The 16,075-nt window shown below is 36.8% G+C and overlaps 1 protein-coding gene across 3 annotated transcripts in view; it reads left to right on the forward strand.

The window, feature by feature from the left end:
* Positions 1-16,075, forward strand: part of LOC105366364 (uncharacterized) — a 74,386-nt gene that overhangs the window by 17,950 nt on the left and 40,361 nt on the right. For all 3 annotated transcript variants that reach the window (XM_011504782.1, XM_011504785.1, XM_011504784.1), the window contains exon 2: positions 3,663-3,830. In XM_011504782.1, coding sequence (XP_011503084.1) covers positions 3,663-3,830 — 168 coding nt within the window. The remainder of the gene's footprint in view (positions 1-3,662; positions 3,831-16,075) is intronic.

Raw genomic sequence — 16,075 nt, forward strand, 5'->3', positions numbered from 1 at the left:
ACTTTGGGTAGGGAAGGGGAGGAGGGGGGGGGGGTTCGGCGGTGATGGTGCTAGTCGTGATTAGGGCAGCCTCGAGCCTCGGTGCACCGATCGGCATGCGTACCACCACACTTTGGCATCGACGCGCGACTTCTATAAACTAGTGCAGACAGTATAAGGCTGCGCTCGCTTGAATGTGCGAGGCATCGCGTCGAACGTAATCTTGTAAAACACGCAGGTAGCAAGGGAAAACGCGGGCAGCCGGACTTTCTTCCTCGATACGTGTCGGATAGAAGGCGAAATTTGGAGCGCTCGCTCGTAAAGAAAGAGACGGAAGATAAAGAAAAAACACCGAAGGAAGATCTGAAATGCGGCGAAGGAAGGCAGGCAGACAGGCAGACAGGCTGGCATGGGTATACGACGACAGGCCTCGTTCGCAAAATAATCCGTGCGGGTATGTTCACTTTCAGCGGCGTTATCGCGTTACCAGCGCACCTATTTATAGCCACAGCACGCCTAGGTCTCGTTGTTTTATGCACTTTGGCTGTGGAATTATTATCACCGGGCCAATGCCGTCGTGATTTAAATTGAAATTAAGTTTTAAACTAGTTTATAACCGAGATGGATCGGCCCGTGTGTTGCATGAGACGCCAATTGCGGGAGGGCGAGGCGGGGGACGGGATTTGGGTGGCAAGGTTAAGCGTCGGCCGATCCTTGCGCACGCGTACGCGCCTCCTTCAACCGCAATCCGGTTGCGCGTATTGTGCTAATGCGTGGCTGTGTCGGTGAAGAGGAATAATTTATCTCCGTAGGCGTTTGAATTCCGCAACGTTGCTCCTCGCTTCCTTCCCCTCGTCTTATTCCCCTTTGTACCTACTTGGCTGTAGCTACTGGATTCAACCGGCGCATTAACTTATATTTCAATGGCATTTCCGATGTTATTGCCGGCTAATTATTTCGAGCTGTCGCCCAGCTCCGAGATTGTTTGCGAGCTGAGAAAAATGCCGCGCTTTGGCCTTGAATACCCTCTCGATATGCGACCCTATCGATATTTATTTCCGCAGCCGAATATGAATATGAATTCGAGCTCACTGAAGTTTGCCTTATTACTATTATTATTATTATTATTATTATTATTATTATTGTTGTTGTTGTTGTTGTTGTTGTTGTTGTTGTTGTTGTTGTTGTTGTTGTTGTTGTTGTTGTTGTTGTTGTTGTTGTTGTTGTTGTTGTTGTTGTTGTTGTTGTTGTTGTTGTTGTTGTTGTTGTTGTTGTTGTTGTTGTTGTTGTTGTTGTTGTTGTTGTTGTTGTTATTGTTATTATTATTATTATTATTATTATTATTACTATTACTATTACTATTACTATTATTATTATTATTACTATTACTATTATTATTATGATTCATCATCATCATCATCATCATCATAATTATTATTATTATACGGCTGAATATTTATAAATTCCAATTATGAAGCATGGCCGTGGACAAGGGGTGGGGCGGGAGGATGAGAGGGGATGCCGATGTAATTTCAAACGTATAAAGGGTATTTTAAAAATAATTAAATATACCGAGATACAGATGTGTGAAATACAATTTTACGAATTGTGTCTAAAAGTGTGTGCAAAATGTTTATACATCGGATAGTATGAAATTGCATTTGAAATTTATGACAATGAATTACGCGACAATGAAATTAAGCAGTTTCGCTCGACAATTTTATTTTTATAATTTTAACGTTTTAAACGCGATCGAATTAATTTTGTTTTTAACGTAACATCTCTTATGCGATCGTACGTTTAATTATATGGCCTATTACGTTTATTCGTTAAAAAGGCGATATAATATTTGGAATTGATGATACAACAACATCAAATGTAAAAAAACCATACGATCTACATTCATTCTTCCCTCATTAAATCTGCGTAATTAAAATAACTTGTTTAACAAAATAGTCTGAATTCCCACTCGTTGAATATGATGAATTACAACGAAAAAATTCTTTACATTTCTATATTACAATGTTTCAATAGACACAATTTTAATAAATACTTGCATCAAAATCTTTATCCCGTTGTCAAATTTTAAGAATATTTTCAAAGTGTATTAAAAAAAAAAAAAAAAAAAAAAAAAAAGTCTTAGATATACAAAAGTTTATTGTAAATAATAATGTCTATTATTGCAATATGAGCCTACTATTACAAATGATAATAAACTATAATGGCTATGTAAATATCACTACATAAAATACTGTAAATATTATTAATTACCTCACAAAAGCATAAATATCAGCTCGATACGTAATTATTACGTAAATTTAATTTATTTAACTTACGACTATTTGAAATTCGGCTACAATTTGCCTTACGATTACAATATTATCACGAGCGTACGATTTACTATCTCATCTCGAGAAATATTATCCAATTTATCATTGTATCCATAAATAATGGCTGTAATCGTAATAAAAATTTGACGGATATGGATATAGAAAAAGTTTGCCAACTCGTATTTGAATTGGTAAACGCTCGAAGATCGCGCACTCATCACTGGCTTGTGTAACATTACAGTGCACGTAAGGGGGGTGGGGGCTATTTAATATTTATTACGATTTTCATGCATTGCATTATTGTACGCCTCTATTGCGACTTTCTGCTATTCGACACGCGGATGATTGCTCAATCTACGAGAAAGCACGCGCGCGCACGTGCATACCTACAGTATGTCGTATATTAAAGGATCGTATAAGGTTTGATTTATGGGAGCGAGGACTTTCAGCAGACCAGCTCGAAAGAAAGGTAAACACAGTGAGTGTCGTGAAAAATTAGTGGCTCGTTCCAACTGAAATTTCCGATCGATGCACCGCTCTTACTGCCACCACTAGTATTCCTTTAAGACAATCGCAGTGTTGCACAACATATAAAACTTCTTAAGATTCATATTCCAAGCAGCGTGCTGTATTTAGAAAAATGTTGCGCTTATAAAGGAGACACAATGGAGAGGATTTACGGTGGACAGAAATTATACGTTATTTATGACTCGATAACTCGGGAAAATTAAAAAATCGAATGTAGAATGAATCATACAGTTTGAATGAAAATCATTAAAATTAATCAAAGAAATGCCCATATTTAAATCACGTTGACATTAATTTTATAATAATTTTTTCGGTTCTATCGTCAAATGGATGCGCGAGGCTTTTCTCTCCTCCCTTTCATTTTTCAGATTAATTGTAAATTTGTCGAATCATTGAACGCACACGAAAAGAAGAAATGCCATTGATTTAAGATTCGAGAGGAACGAATAATTCGTGAACCATTGTTAAAGAGCACGAAAAATATCGACTATTGTTTATAAGAAAATTAAACGACTACGGTACTCGTACCGTTTTTTATTTTATCGAATTTATTGCTTACGAAAATATTCACGAGCATTCAAATATTATCCCATATATTTTTCACGAATTGAAAAGTTGAAAAATAATAATTGAATTTAAGCGAACTCGATAGTTTTTCTAATGGCTCGACCCAATCGCAGGCCATTAGTTGGAAATCAATTAAAAGTGAGCCGTAAAGTAGATTAGTTGAAAATAAACGATACATATATATATATATATATATATATATATATATTTCATCTATGAATGCGCATTTGAATAATAATGTATGCATTTCTGTTTCAGCAAGTGATGGCCCTGCGCGGGAGAAACGGCAAAGATGTCAAAAAGAGCTCGTACTACGTGTGGTATTTGGGGGCGAGAGAGGCCAAGGGGGTGGACGCGATGCCCGGTGCCATAGATTACCTCCTGGAGCGCGAACGACTGCAAGAGCCTTTCAAGGTCACGCTGCAGGTGAGCAATCAGGGGACGCATCAACCGTTACAATTTTCATAATGACCGTTGGGTGTGTGTGCGTGCGCGCGTGCGTGCGTCCGTGTGTTTGAGCGCGCAGTCTGCCTACAGTGCGCCCCCGGGCTGAACAAACGTTTCTCTCCCTTTTCTTAATGTTTTTCCTTTTTGTTTGCTCGGCTCCCCCGTTACGTTCCCGCCATTATTCGCAATCAATTAGGAGCCTCGCAATGCTTTATGCGAAATCCTCCAATTGGATTGGCTATTCTGCATCGTACGCACGTTGTGCTGGCGGACGTCCGAGAAATAGTTTATTGCTTAGGGCCGCACGGATCTATGTACTTTGAGAGAGTCAAGCTGAAAAGCTCCATTTTTTCATTATCTTCAGGCTACCGATGAATTAAGTCGATTAGGAAAATTCCTCCTCGGCATTATTCCGTAACTTTCTCTCGAATTTTTCTCTTAAATTTATCTTCCAGCCTTCTTTACTTTTGACTCTTTTTCATTTCATTAATTCTTTTTCGTTTTTTTCTTTTGTAATTTTTTTTTCCTCTCTCTTTCATTTAAATTAATTTTAATTGTCGCGAGTCATGCGATTTCGTATAAATTGAACTTCACATTATGGACAGGTAGTGGTGGGCTCTTTATTTCAAGAAAAATCAAGTTTTTAAGCGAACTACAACTTTCGTCCGCGCTAATGGATTTCCGATTCGTGAATTATTTGTAAAATAGGTAAACGACAGCTTCCCACTGGCTAACTCACAACTGAATAAGCTGAACATGCCCCTTATAAAGGATCTCATTCGATTCAAATGTCAACTTGGACAACTCGATCGGGGATACAGACGAATGTAGAGGCGGTCGAACTTCCATAAAAAAGGAACTACTCACGAAGTTTATTAAATGGAAAAAAATGTCCCAGACTTATGAACCACCAGACTTTTAAAGTGATTTCGTAACTCATTATAACGTTCAATACTTTTCCTTCCTTTAATGTCACAAGACTCGAGGCGGTCAAAGCGACTGTGTATCGTGCTCTCGCCATTAGTGGGCATTGGCGTGTATAAAATAAAATTAAAAAAAAACCAACAACAACAACAACGACGACGACGATGACGACGACGGTAACAACAAAAAATTGTAAGGAAGGAGGAAAGGAAGAAACGAACAAATTACAGGATGAAATCCTGGGATATGCTCACTAAAAAGAAAACCGCCAATTCCGCGCACCTCTTTTTATCAAGCTCCCACTCGCCGCGCGTGCGTTACGTGTTCGAATTCCTTCCTCTTCCTCCTTCGATTTTGCTTTTTTCCCTCCCCCCCCCCTTCGTTCGTTCGCCTCTCCTCTGACCGAACGTCTCGTAAGCGAACCGCAGTGAAAGCGGCGGCAAGACCGCAGCTCGCCGTGCGCGAATTTATTACCGTAGCCCAAATACCGATAGAGACACAACGCGGTCGAACTTTTCGCAAGCTCTCGCTCATTAAACGCCATCTGCTTTAACATGGGAATGTGAGAAGTGATGAGCGTTATAACAGGTTGTATGCCTTAGGGGGAGGAGGATGGCCGATATTTATTCGTCAACCCCATTAGGGGCTGAGTAATTTCACAGTCGACGGTTTTTCTATTTATTTTTATGGGGTTTCGTTAAGAATGCAAACAATGCCTTGGGTTAATATCTACATACCAAGATGATGAAGGCGGTAAGTTGAGATTCCTTGGATATCCTTTGTAAGGATATTCGACAAGATTTTTCAGCAACGATAAGCGATCAATGCTCGTATTATATATGCAATGTGTCAGACACTTAATCTTATTGTAATGAAAACGAAAATGCACGATCATTTTATCTCTTAAGGTTTTCGTTAATATTTATTCAATAATACCTGTATCCACAGCAGCCCATACTTTATCCTACATACGCCAATAATGTTTGATAATAACATTTTCATAAATGTTCCATAAATTATTACAGCTTATATAAGCTTTCAAGCCGAAATAGCTCGAAAATATAGGCTCTCAATGTAACTTAAGGTATACCTTAAACGTTTATCCACCTTACCTTGTATGCTTTATATTTATAAGTTATGATCTTAATCGATATTCGCCATAACTTTTTGGCGCTAATTTCTGTTGTAACGTAATCTTTTATTATGTACATTCGACCTTTGATATTACAATAAAAATGGCAGGAAACAGCTAATGCAAATTTAAATGCTTCTTATTTAACAATATTTTAATACGTATACTTTGTACATACAGTTTGCGCGTTTCGATCACGTTCCCATTAAATTATGCGAGAAAGTTATAAATTAATATACCTCGTCTCAATATTTACTTAAAATACTTTTCATAAATTCTGAAGAAATGTTTATTATATGATTAAATCAAATTATCATTATATGCGTAGCCGTTTCATTTTATAGATATAATTGATAATTGATTTTATAGTTATAATTAATTTTGTAATGAAGTGCAAGGCGTTATTGTAAATACAAATGAAAAAACATATTCATATCGTGAAATTCATAAGATCGTCCATTCATCGATCAATAATATTTATTCATTTAATGAAAATAATCTTACGTTTTCACATGATTTTCTATAAAATACACATTACACCATACGTAAGAACATAGATTTTTTTTTTCCAAGTATTACTGATTTCTTATTCGGTGTTAGAGGAATTTCCATTAAGTTTCACATTGAAAAATAGTACATCTGATACTTAAGCATCACTAAGGTAGTTAATCTAAGATTTCTCCTCGTATGCATAAGATTTTGTTTGCAATGATAATTTAATTAAATGTATGTATGAATGGCGAGCGAATGTACTCACATTTTCAGATCAAGTAAAAAACGAAGAGAAAAACTTGCAGAGACCTATAATTTGGAAAAAAAAAAGAAAAAAAAAAGAAGGGATGAAACGAGTCTTTGACCTGAAAAACTCAATAAATTACACGTCTCGTACGCTACTTAAAATCAATGACTTTGTTATTTAATAAATTTTTTTTCTCATACGGATTATGTTTTTCTTTTAAATTCACCTCAATTTCTCAACTTTTTTCTCAATCTCATCATTTACATTACATATAGTCGATTATAAATAAATAATTTCACGTACGTATCTATCGCTGTACATATTACAGAATCCGATCAGGTACATCAATTGAAATAAAAGCAGTTTTCAACAAATACTTACATTTTTTTACATTTTGAAACCTTGCTTTCTCTGACTTTCTCTGACTATTATACCTCGTCAATCTCTTCAGTTGAACTCGTAATATTGCTTATAAAATTTTTATATATTGATTAGAAGCTTTATGGTTAATTTTAACCTTACATGCTTTTCCCATCTTATTCAATAATTCCAGAAAAATTTTTCGTTTCGTAAAGCTATTAAACTTGTCATGAGAGAAAAATGTACGTAAAACTAATTTGAAAGAGAAAGTTCTCTCAGTTATAGCCACATTTTAATCCATTATATTATACATTCTTTTCATTTCAGATCGATTTTTATGAGCTTAATGAAATATTATTTGAAGTATAATATTAATTTTGTTAAAAATATTGTAATAAAACACAATGGCTATTTTTATAATTGAATATAATTATCATTTGTCGAAGAAATTTTCTATCAAAAGTTAAGACTTGTGTTCACCTGAATTAAAAAAGCAATAGCTTGTATTACAAAAATATAATTCGTTCGTATATTATAATCTTCATTATAAAAAGCATTTCGTTAAAATTAAACTTTACCTACACCTTCTTGACTTATCTCAAAATTGCTAGAACGATAGTAAATTGATTTTATAAATGATAAATTATCCTATGGCACAAGATATGGCATTATATTATCTTGCGCTGTTTACATTAAATCTAACAATAAAAGAATTTTGATTCGTATTAGCATCTAGAAGGGGCCATTATATAAACACTTACAGCCATTAAAATTATATATATTAAAGGATTTAATCGTCATGTCATAGATTTCTAATATGTCCGACTGTGTAAAGTTACGATCGACTTAGGTAATATACGTCAGAGAAAGAAATGAAATTACCGACTGTCCGAATCAGCTCTCATATTCATAAAGACATCGATGGCTCTACAGACTTTTCCAGCGCGCTTTTCACATCACTTCGATTTCATTTTGATGTGGCAAGTGTGTTAAAAGTTACAAGACCACACCAACATCTTACGAGAAAGCCTAAGCATATACGGAGGAAAGTACATACGAGCGAACGACCGCGAATCAAGTCCTCAACTTTCCTATATACCTACCGATGACCAATCGCGCTTCACGTCGAGTCAACGTCCCATTTCGGCAATCTGAGTGAAAAAGCAAATACGCGACTTGGTGAGTCGGTCGATGCACCCGATTTCGAATTCTTGTTCCTACATCTGTGTGTGTGTGTGTGCCCCCCCCCCCACCAACCTCTTTTCATCTTACTCACACCCTCTCTGTCTTTATAAATATATATATATATAGGTATGATTACAAAAAATTTGCCCTACGAAAATAAATGGGGAACGAAGCCATCAGCCTCTTCTGGGGTGTTTTTTTTTTTTTTTTTTTTTTTTTTTTTTTTTTTTGTTTAGTACTGTTCACCGTTGGCGGCGTTTCTCTTTCTCATTTCTATCTCATGTTGCACTTTGTGGGAGATCGATTGGAAATAAGCTTTTATTTTATTCATTGGCTTATTAGCATTTATTTTAATGATGCCGGTCTTTGATCTCTATCGACACATGAAATACTTCAAGGAGACTCGCTTCGAATTATAATAGTCGAGTATGTCTTGCGCATACGACAAATGTACGCGCGTTCGTCAAAACTTTACAAAACTTCAATTGCGTTTCGTAGTATAGTTTATACTTCCATTCTGATTTACGTCCAAGATCGACAGATTTAAGGCAAACTTTACAGTTTTGTTTCAGATTAGTCATGATTTCCTTTTATTTTTAAGAATTGACTTATATATGACCGTATTTCTTCATATATGCGAATCTGTGTGTTGTAAGTACCTTCAGTGAAAATGAAAGAATGAACAAATGAATCGAATAAAGTTAAGATAGCTAAACGTAGGAATATAAATGTACAATATTTTATAATTTTTTTAATATTAACGTTAATCATTTGACTAAAGAATAATTAGCTGCTCTATTATTTATAAATAATAAATTGCTCCGATTAACGCTTCATACTTAAACATTTTAAATAGCAAATAGTTCCTCCTCCTCGTAATTAATATAACCTAGACGTATTAATAGTTGTAATGTTCATTAAAATTAAACAATACATAACTCGTATAGATTATACGCGACGTATTATTTTGAAAGCATGTAAAATTAATGTTTATATAGAGTCTCATTAAAATCAGTGGAATAACTATTAATAATAGTCATCTATATCCAGATACTTTAATACTAATATAAACTATATCTAAAAATATCCGTTTAAGCACGTGCACATACACATACTCGTTATTTTGTTATAGTTAGATATAATAATAATAATAATAATAATAATAATAATAATAATAATAATAATAATAATAATAATAGAAGTAAAAAAATAATCGTAGTAACAATATAACATGAAGAATTTTAATAATAATATAAGCAGTTCGCGTAATTGAGCGTTAACTTGAATATATGATATTTATCCGTAATAAAGATAATGGTAATTGTGGACAAAGGTTGAGTTATGAAAATGAAAAGAAAAAACAAAGCAAAAAAAAAAAACAAATATACATTAGAAATTTCATAGATATTGTTAATATTAATTATGTATTACATTTTTGTACGTACAAATAATGCAGCAATTAATAAATTGTCTATTAACAGTTTAATTTTTCGCAAATCAAAATGAAAAAAATTTATTGTTCATTCAATATGTAATTATATAATTCATGTTTTAAGATATATTTAATTTATAGATATAAATTGCAATTTAAAATTATATATTTGAAAAATCTAGTCGTTAAGTTTTTATATGGTTTAAGTGTATGTTGCGTGCGTGCATATGTATACGTAGGCGTAATTAACATAAGATTTTATTAAGTGTGTTAATCAAATTAATTTATTTTAAGTTTTATATATTTTAAGATAATTTATTTATCATAAATTTAATTGAATAAGATATATATATATATATATATAATTTTCACAAATTTTGCATACGTTATTGCTTAACTTATTATTTTTGCGTATTATGGAACATATTACAAGACTTATGAAATGGTTTATATTTACAAAAAAAGAACTCTGATTGTGCAGCAATGAATTCATTATCCGTGTTTCCGGACACTTCCGTAAACAAATATCATAAGTAAAAATCGGGGAGGGAAAGTGACGTTAGGCACAGAATCCTTATTGCATTGTCAAATAGAAACCAACGTGTGAAATATTTCAAATTATTCAATTAGCACTTTCTAAGACAAATGAGTTATGCTTTAATGGGAAAAACAACAATTGATTCTTGCAATACAATTTCTTTTGTCGCTCACCGAGGTCTGTTGCTGCTATAATTGCGAATATTTCATTATATTTTCAACGATTAATGATTATTGCATAATCTGATTTTAATCAGGGAAACTAGTCCTTAAGTATGCATTATTCGGCTATTAAACGTGAATGATAAATCAAACAAATAACAATGACAAAATACGTCGGCGCAACAATAAATTATGAAAGTATACCGAACGTAAATGTAAGGATAAACTTTTTAGAAACAGTAAAACGAAAATTTCGTTAAGCAGCCCGAAGAGAGGAAAGGCGTTAATCAAGGTACCGAGGTGGATCGACCGCGTTTGCTGATAATAATAGAAAAGTAATTTTTCTTCCATAGCAGAACGGTGCGTATATCGACCATACGCGTGCTCCCGGATGAAAAGTCGCACTTTCACCGGCGAGAGGAATTTCTCATAGTTCGGCGTCAACATCCCGGCCTAAGAGCGCCTACGTTTTCAAGAGGTACTTTCATCGCGACTCTTACGAAATAATAATCCGTCTCGATGCGCTCCGGCGAAAGTCGACGTTGACGACCCTCGACATTTTTCTCGATCCACCATCCGATCCACGGAACTTCCGGCGATCGCGACGCGCCTCCTTTACGACGTAGCCGGCGACATCGATGCTCGCGGCTCTTTCGCAGTGGCCTCGCCCGCGCGAAAAGGGGGCCGCCTTCTTCTCCACCGCCTCCACCGCCTCCACCGCCTCTACCGCCTCCACCGCCTCCACCGCCTCCACCGCCTCCACCGCCTCCACTGCCTCCACCGAATCCATCGCCGCCACATTTCGTTCGTGACTCGCATCTGGTGCCGCGGTTCCAGCTAGTTACACACGCGTCTTGCTCCAAGGACGCTTGACGCTGACATGTAATTGGCTGATCCAAATGCGACGGAGTGCGAGTCTCGGATGTTTGGATAAAGTGGATTGCGAAGGCGATGGAAGGGTCACACGCCGTGGAGCACCAGCCCCCAAGTGATCGATGCTTAATAAGCATCGATCGCTCGATCGGTTAGCTAAATTTAGCGCGACGGCTGGCTAGCTTTACGTAATCGTGATTGGGGAGGGGGAGGGGGCTCCATGGTTAATTGGTAGCCGTTTTACTGTTTACGAGTACAATCTCGCGCGAGAATAAGTGTTTCTTATTGCTCCGCAGATAAATGGCTAAATCGATCGATACGCTGCTCGATTAATACATGGGATTCGAATACAAATGACTAGTATTCAGATCGATCGAAGGCCCATTAGGTCGAAGGCCCGTTTATCCATTGTGGCGAGAAAGTCTTTTGGGAGGAAAGACGGGAGTAACCAATAAGAGATCGCCTAATTTCTGACGGTTTTTCGGTGCTACCATAAAAAGCGATATCGAAATAAAAGTATTAGAAAGTTTCATGCGAAGCTGAGTGTTAACTGACTTTGAAATACAAGGGATTTTAGGGCGGCGATGGTGTGTGGGCGGGGCGGGGACGTAGCAAGAATGTAATTGGGGACGGGTGCGAGGGATGGTTTATTGCGACAGGTTACTTTGAGCCTTGATTTTTCACAGTGGAAAGTTTTATTGCAAAGACTTTCGTTTTACGTCTCAACTTACTCGTGTACCGTTTTTAAAGAATTTTATTTCAAGATTACATTTGCGCTCTGGAATTTTTATTATTCTTTCATAAATACGTTGAAATAGAATTGGCACTGAGAAAGAAGTCGACCTTTTTGGAATTTATTAGTCCAGGCTTCGACCAGTCAAATATTAATAAGCCGGTACATATAATTCATCCTGTATTTTTCAATAAAATTTGAGTATCGTAATTTGAAACAGAAAATGCGATTAAATTGGGTGAAAAGTCACGGAGAAAAATTAAGACAATTTGTAAATTATTGAAAATTTGAAAATGAAATTCACCCGACCTAACAACAATTATAATACATTCATTAAGCAGTCATTTATTTTGTTTATCCATGTATTTATTATTATTCCTTTTAATAAGGAGATATAGAGAAAAGATAAATTATTCAATAGATGAGAATCTTTGAATTGAGCAATTATATTTACAATGAAAGCCATTAAGTCTCAATTCGATGGATAATAATCGATTATAAAAGTTAAAGAGGGAAAAGTTTTATCAGACTGTATCAAATTTTATTTCTAATTCAATCGAGAGCTTAAGGCTAAAGGCTAATTTTTCAAATTCCAGACTTGAAAATAAAAAGCCATTGGAATAATGGTGCAAAAATATGAAACGATGAAAAACGATAGGAGAATGCTTACAACGATGCTTATCCAGGACGTCACATTGATTAGTGAAATTAGATATGCATAACTACTTAACAGCCGAACTTAACTTAACTGCGAACGCAATAATAAACGAAATTACGGAATGGCTCGCTATTCTTAGATCGTCCATTGTAAATTTACCGTTGGAAAGTAACAAAAAGATACAAATAATCTAATGAATAGGCCGCTGGTTTTCCCAGTTCGTTCGAGGGCACTCGCACCGTGAACTTTATGGCCGTCGTCTCTGCTGCTCAGACGGGCAGCCGAAACGTGAGACGCGCGAAGAAGTGGCGAGAGGGTGGGAGTGGGCTCGATTAGCGATGTCCGTGCGCGGCCGCGCGTAACGCTGACCGCCGAGGGTACCGATGGAGCTCGGGGAGGGGCGGTGGCTCGCCGGCACGGGTCCCGACGGCATCGTCTGTGTCGTCCCGGTCGTCTCGGGCGTCCCTGTCGTCAACGTCGTCCACGTCGTCCACGTCGTCCACGTCGTCCATGTCGTCCCTGTCGTCTACGTCGTCTACGTCGTCCGGTCGCCCGCTCGTCGGCGGGCGCGCAGGTACGCCGGAACGCCATGGGGGATAATGAGTCGGTATCGCGGGTGCGCGAGCGCGCGCGCACTGCCCGCCGAGTCATGCTTCGGAGGAGGAAAGCAATTTGTGGGATGAGCCGCAGCGAGTACGTGCTTCCGCGTGCGTAAGTCGGCCGCGCGACGGAGCTCTCGCGATGGACCCCGGGAAATTAAGAAGGCCGTTCGTGCGGAAAGGCTGCGTTTAATGACTTGCAGCCTCGGGGCCCTCGCCTCTCACAACTCTAAATGTTTATCATGTGGAATAGCGTTTATGGAATAGCGTTGAATGCTCAAGAAAAATAGGAGCCTTTTCCCCTTGATTACCCCGCGCTTACACCTGCGCTCACTGGCTCGGGGTGATAATTCAAATTCAAACTCAATTCGTTAAAGCTAACCGCGCCTATCGATGTCTTCATTAACACCGTACATATTTGTATTATTTATTGAGGGTACGCTGGAGGCTACCAAGTCAGCTGTTTAAGGTGTTTAACGTTTTGTCAAACGAGACATAATAATAATCTTTTGCATTAATGTTTTCGTACGGAGCACCTAAAATCTAAATAATCGAGTAATGGCAGTTAATGTTGGGCTCTTAATGCTTAAATGAATGAATGATATTCGTTTGACGTATGTATCGTGTGAATTGCCGATATTTGGATTGAGAATCTCGTGATTTGCGAGCGTCGCGTGAACGTGAAAGGAACATTGATAGTAGTTTTTGTGAAAATCTTTCGATAAATTTGTTATTAAGATTTAGTTATTGCCAAAGTAGAATTCACATGAGATTTAACGCTCTCTCTCTCTCTCTCTCTCTCTCTCTCATCAAGTCGTCGGATGAAATTCGTTGGTCGAAGAGACGATTTTCAAAATGATTTTCAAATGCTTTGTGCACGAGTGGCACAATGGATAACTTAATTAACAATTATTCAGTTCAGCATTTTTCACTATTATAACAATATATTAATAACGTAACAATGGACTTTATCGTCAAATTTCATCGATTGAATTCACGCATTGACTTGTGTATTGAGCAATATATACAAATAATTTCTTTACCTACGATGAAAATCGCGCTTTATTATGCGTTCATCTTGAATAATCTACTAAACGTTATAATAGTTCTTCGAAATCTTTATTGAAGCAAAGCCGTATTAATAAGAATAGTGATTGGATTAAATATTCTTTATTGGCACTGCGGATGGATGGGGAGGACAAAGGAGCCTAAGATCTACGCGCGATGATACTCGGTTAATATTGCGTGAAAGTTAATAAACGTTTTCGCGGAATAATGATTACACGGAGTACAATCACTCGCGGCAGTCGCGAGCTCTCTCCTTCGCTCCGGGGATCGAGCGTCGAGCGCACAAACCTGACCTGAAGAAGGTCAGCGCCGAGGTCAGAGACGATTGCACCTTTGGAAGAGTCTTTTGCAAACTTAGGCAACATAAGTATTAGGCAATGTCAGTCTTAAGAATTGTGCTCTGGTTTGAGCGATGGTATGACGAATGGGGCGTGAGTGAGGGATGGTGGTAGTGGTTGTGGTGGTGGTGGTGGTAAGTAGGTAGGTAGGTAGGTAGAAAGTAGTACCCTTCGATTCACGGCGGTGGGGGAAAGGGGTGTCTGTGCATTACGTGGGAGGGGAGTTGGAATAGCTGGGCTTTTCCATGTTGAAATTGTTAGGTCACCACTTTGGATTGCCGACAAAGATAATGTACTTTGACGCTCGCTGTTTGTGAGAAGTACCGCCAGAAGGAAATACAAAGCATTCTTACCCGCATGCGTATATAAGACATTATTAAGCGACTAATGCAGGCTCATTGAAATTCTAGAATAATCGTTTCATCGTTCATTATTAATATCGAGGGACATATTGCTTTATAAGCTTTAGCATTGGGTAAGGAATGTGATACGGTGAATTGGAAAAGGAGCTCGAATCACCGATGTCTTGAATGTCTTGATGTAGCGAAACGAAAGTGTTGTGGAAAGGATTAGTCAATGATGGATGATGAGGTCGAGTAAAGTGTTATGATTTAAGAAACATTACTTCATACTTCTCTTACTTAATTCAAGTGAATTCTTCTCTTCCTTGTTATAAGACAATATTCGAGTGAACCGAAACTTCTTATTCCTGATATTAGCATTTAATATAAAAAATAGTTTGTCGTATATTTATTTTATATTGTAAGCGAACGATACTCGAAGTATAGTAAACGTTAAATTATTTGCAATATTAGATCAAATTAATTGTTCAATTATTTGTAAAAATTGTTAATAATCTAAAGTTGAAGGAGCGAAAGAAAAATATACGAGTATCGATAGAAGACGAGTAATTTATTAGATAAATTTTTTAATCATAAAAGAAAAAATTGTATATTTAGACACAAGTGTTGAGTGGTGAAAAATTGGAAAAACATAAATTATGTTGAGATAACGAAGCAACGAATCTTTCCCTTTTAATGCTCGGACAATTGAATATTATTAGAAAATTCAACATTATTTTATTGTAAAATTAATATGAATTTATTGTATTGTCAAATAAATGTGTACTCCCTATGCTGCGCAGAAATATTTTACTGCATAATATTGCGCGAGATGCCCTCATACGAACGATAGCAAAATGCAAAAGTCTTCATTAATTGTAGGTTATAACATTGTATTATAATATTGATTAAAATAAAATAATAAAATAAGGGTGAAATGGTAAAGTTGTGGGTAGATGAATCAAATTGGTGGGATAATTGCGACAATTGAACGAGGCGCAGAGTTACATCTCCTTACCAATAGCTGAAAAATGAATGTGGAATCGTGGTGGCGAAATCGGCTAAAATCCCCTTTTCTTCATGTATTCCTTAGCTTTTCTTCGATGTATGAAAACGTGCGGTAAGCGCAATGAAGCTACTTGA

This window comes from Ceratosolen solmsi, unplaced genomic scaffold (assembly GCF_000503995.2).
Source record: "Ceratosolen solmsi marchali unplaced genomic scaffold, CerSol_1.0 scaffold70, whole genome shotgun sequence".
In the NCBI taxonomy this organism is placed as follows: Eukaryota; Metazoa; Arthropoda; class Insecta; order Hymenoptera; family Agaonidae; genus Ceratosolen; species Ceratosolen solmsi.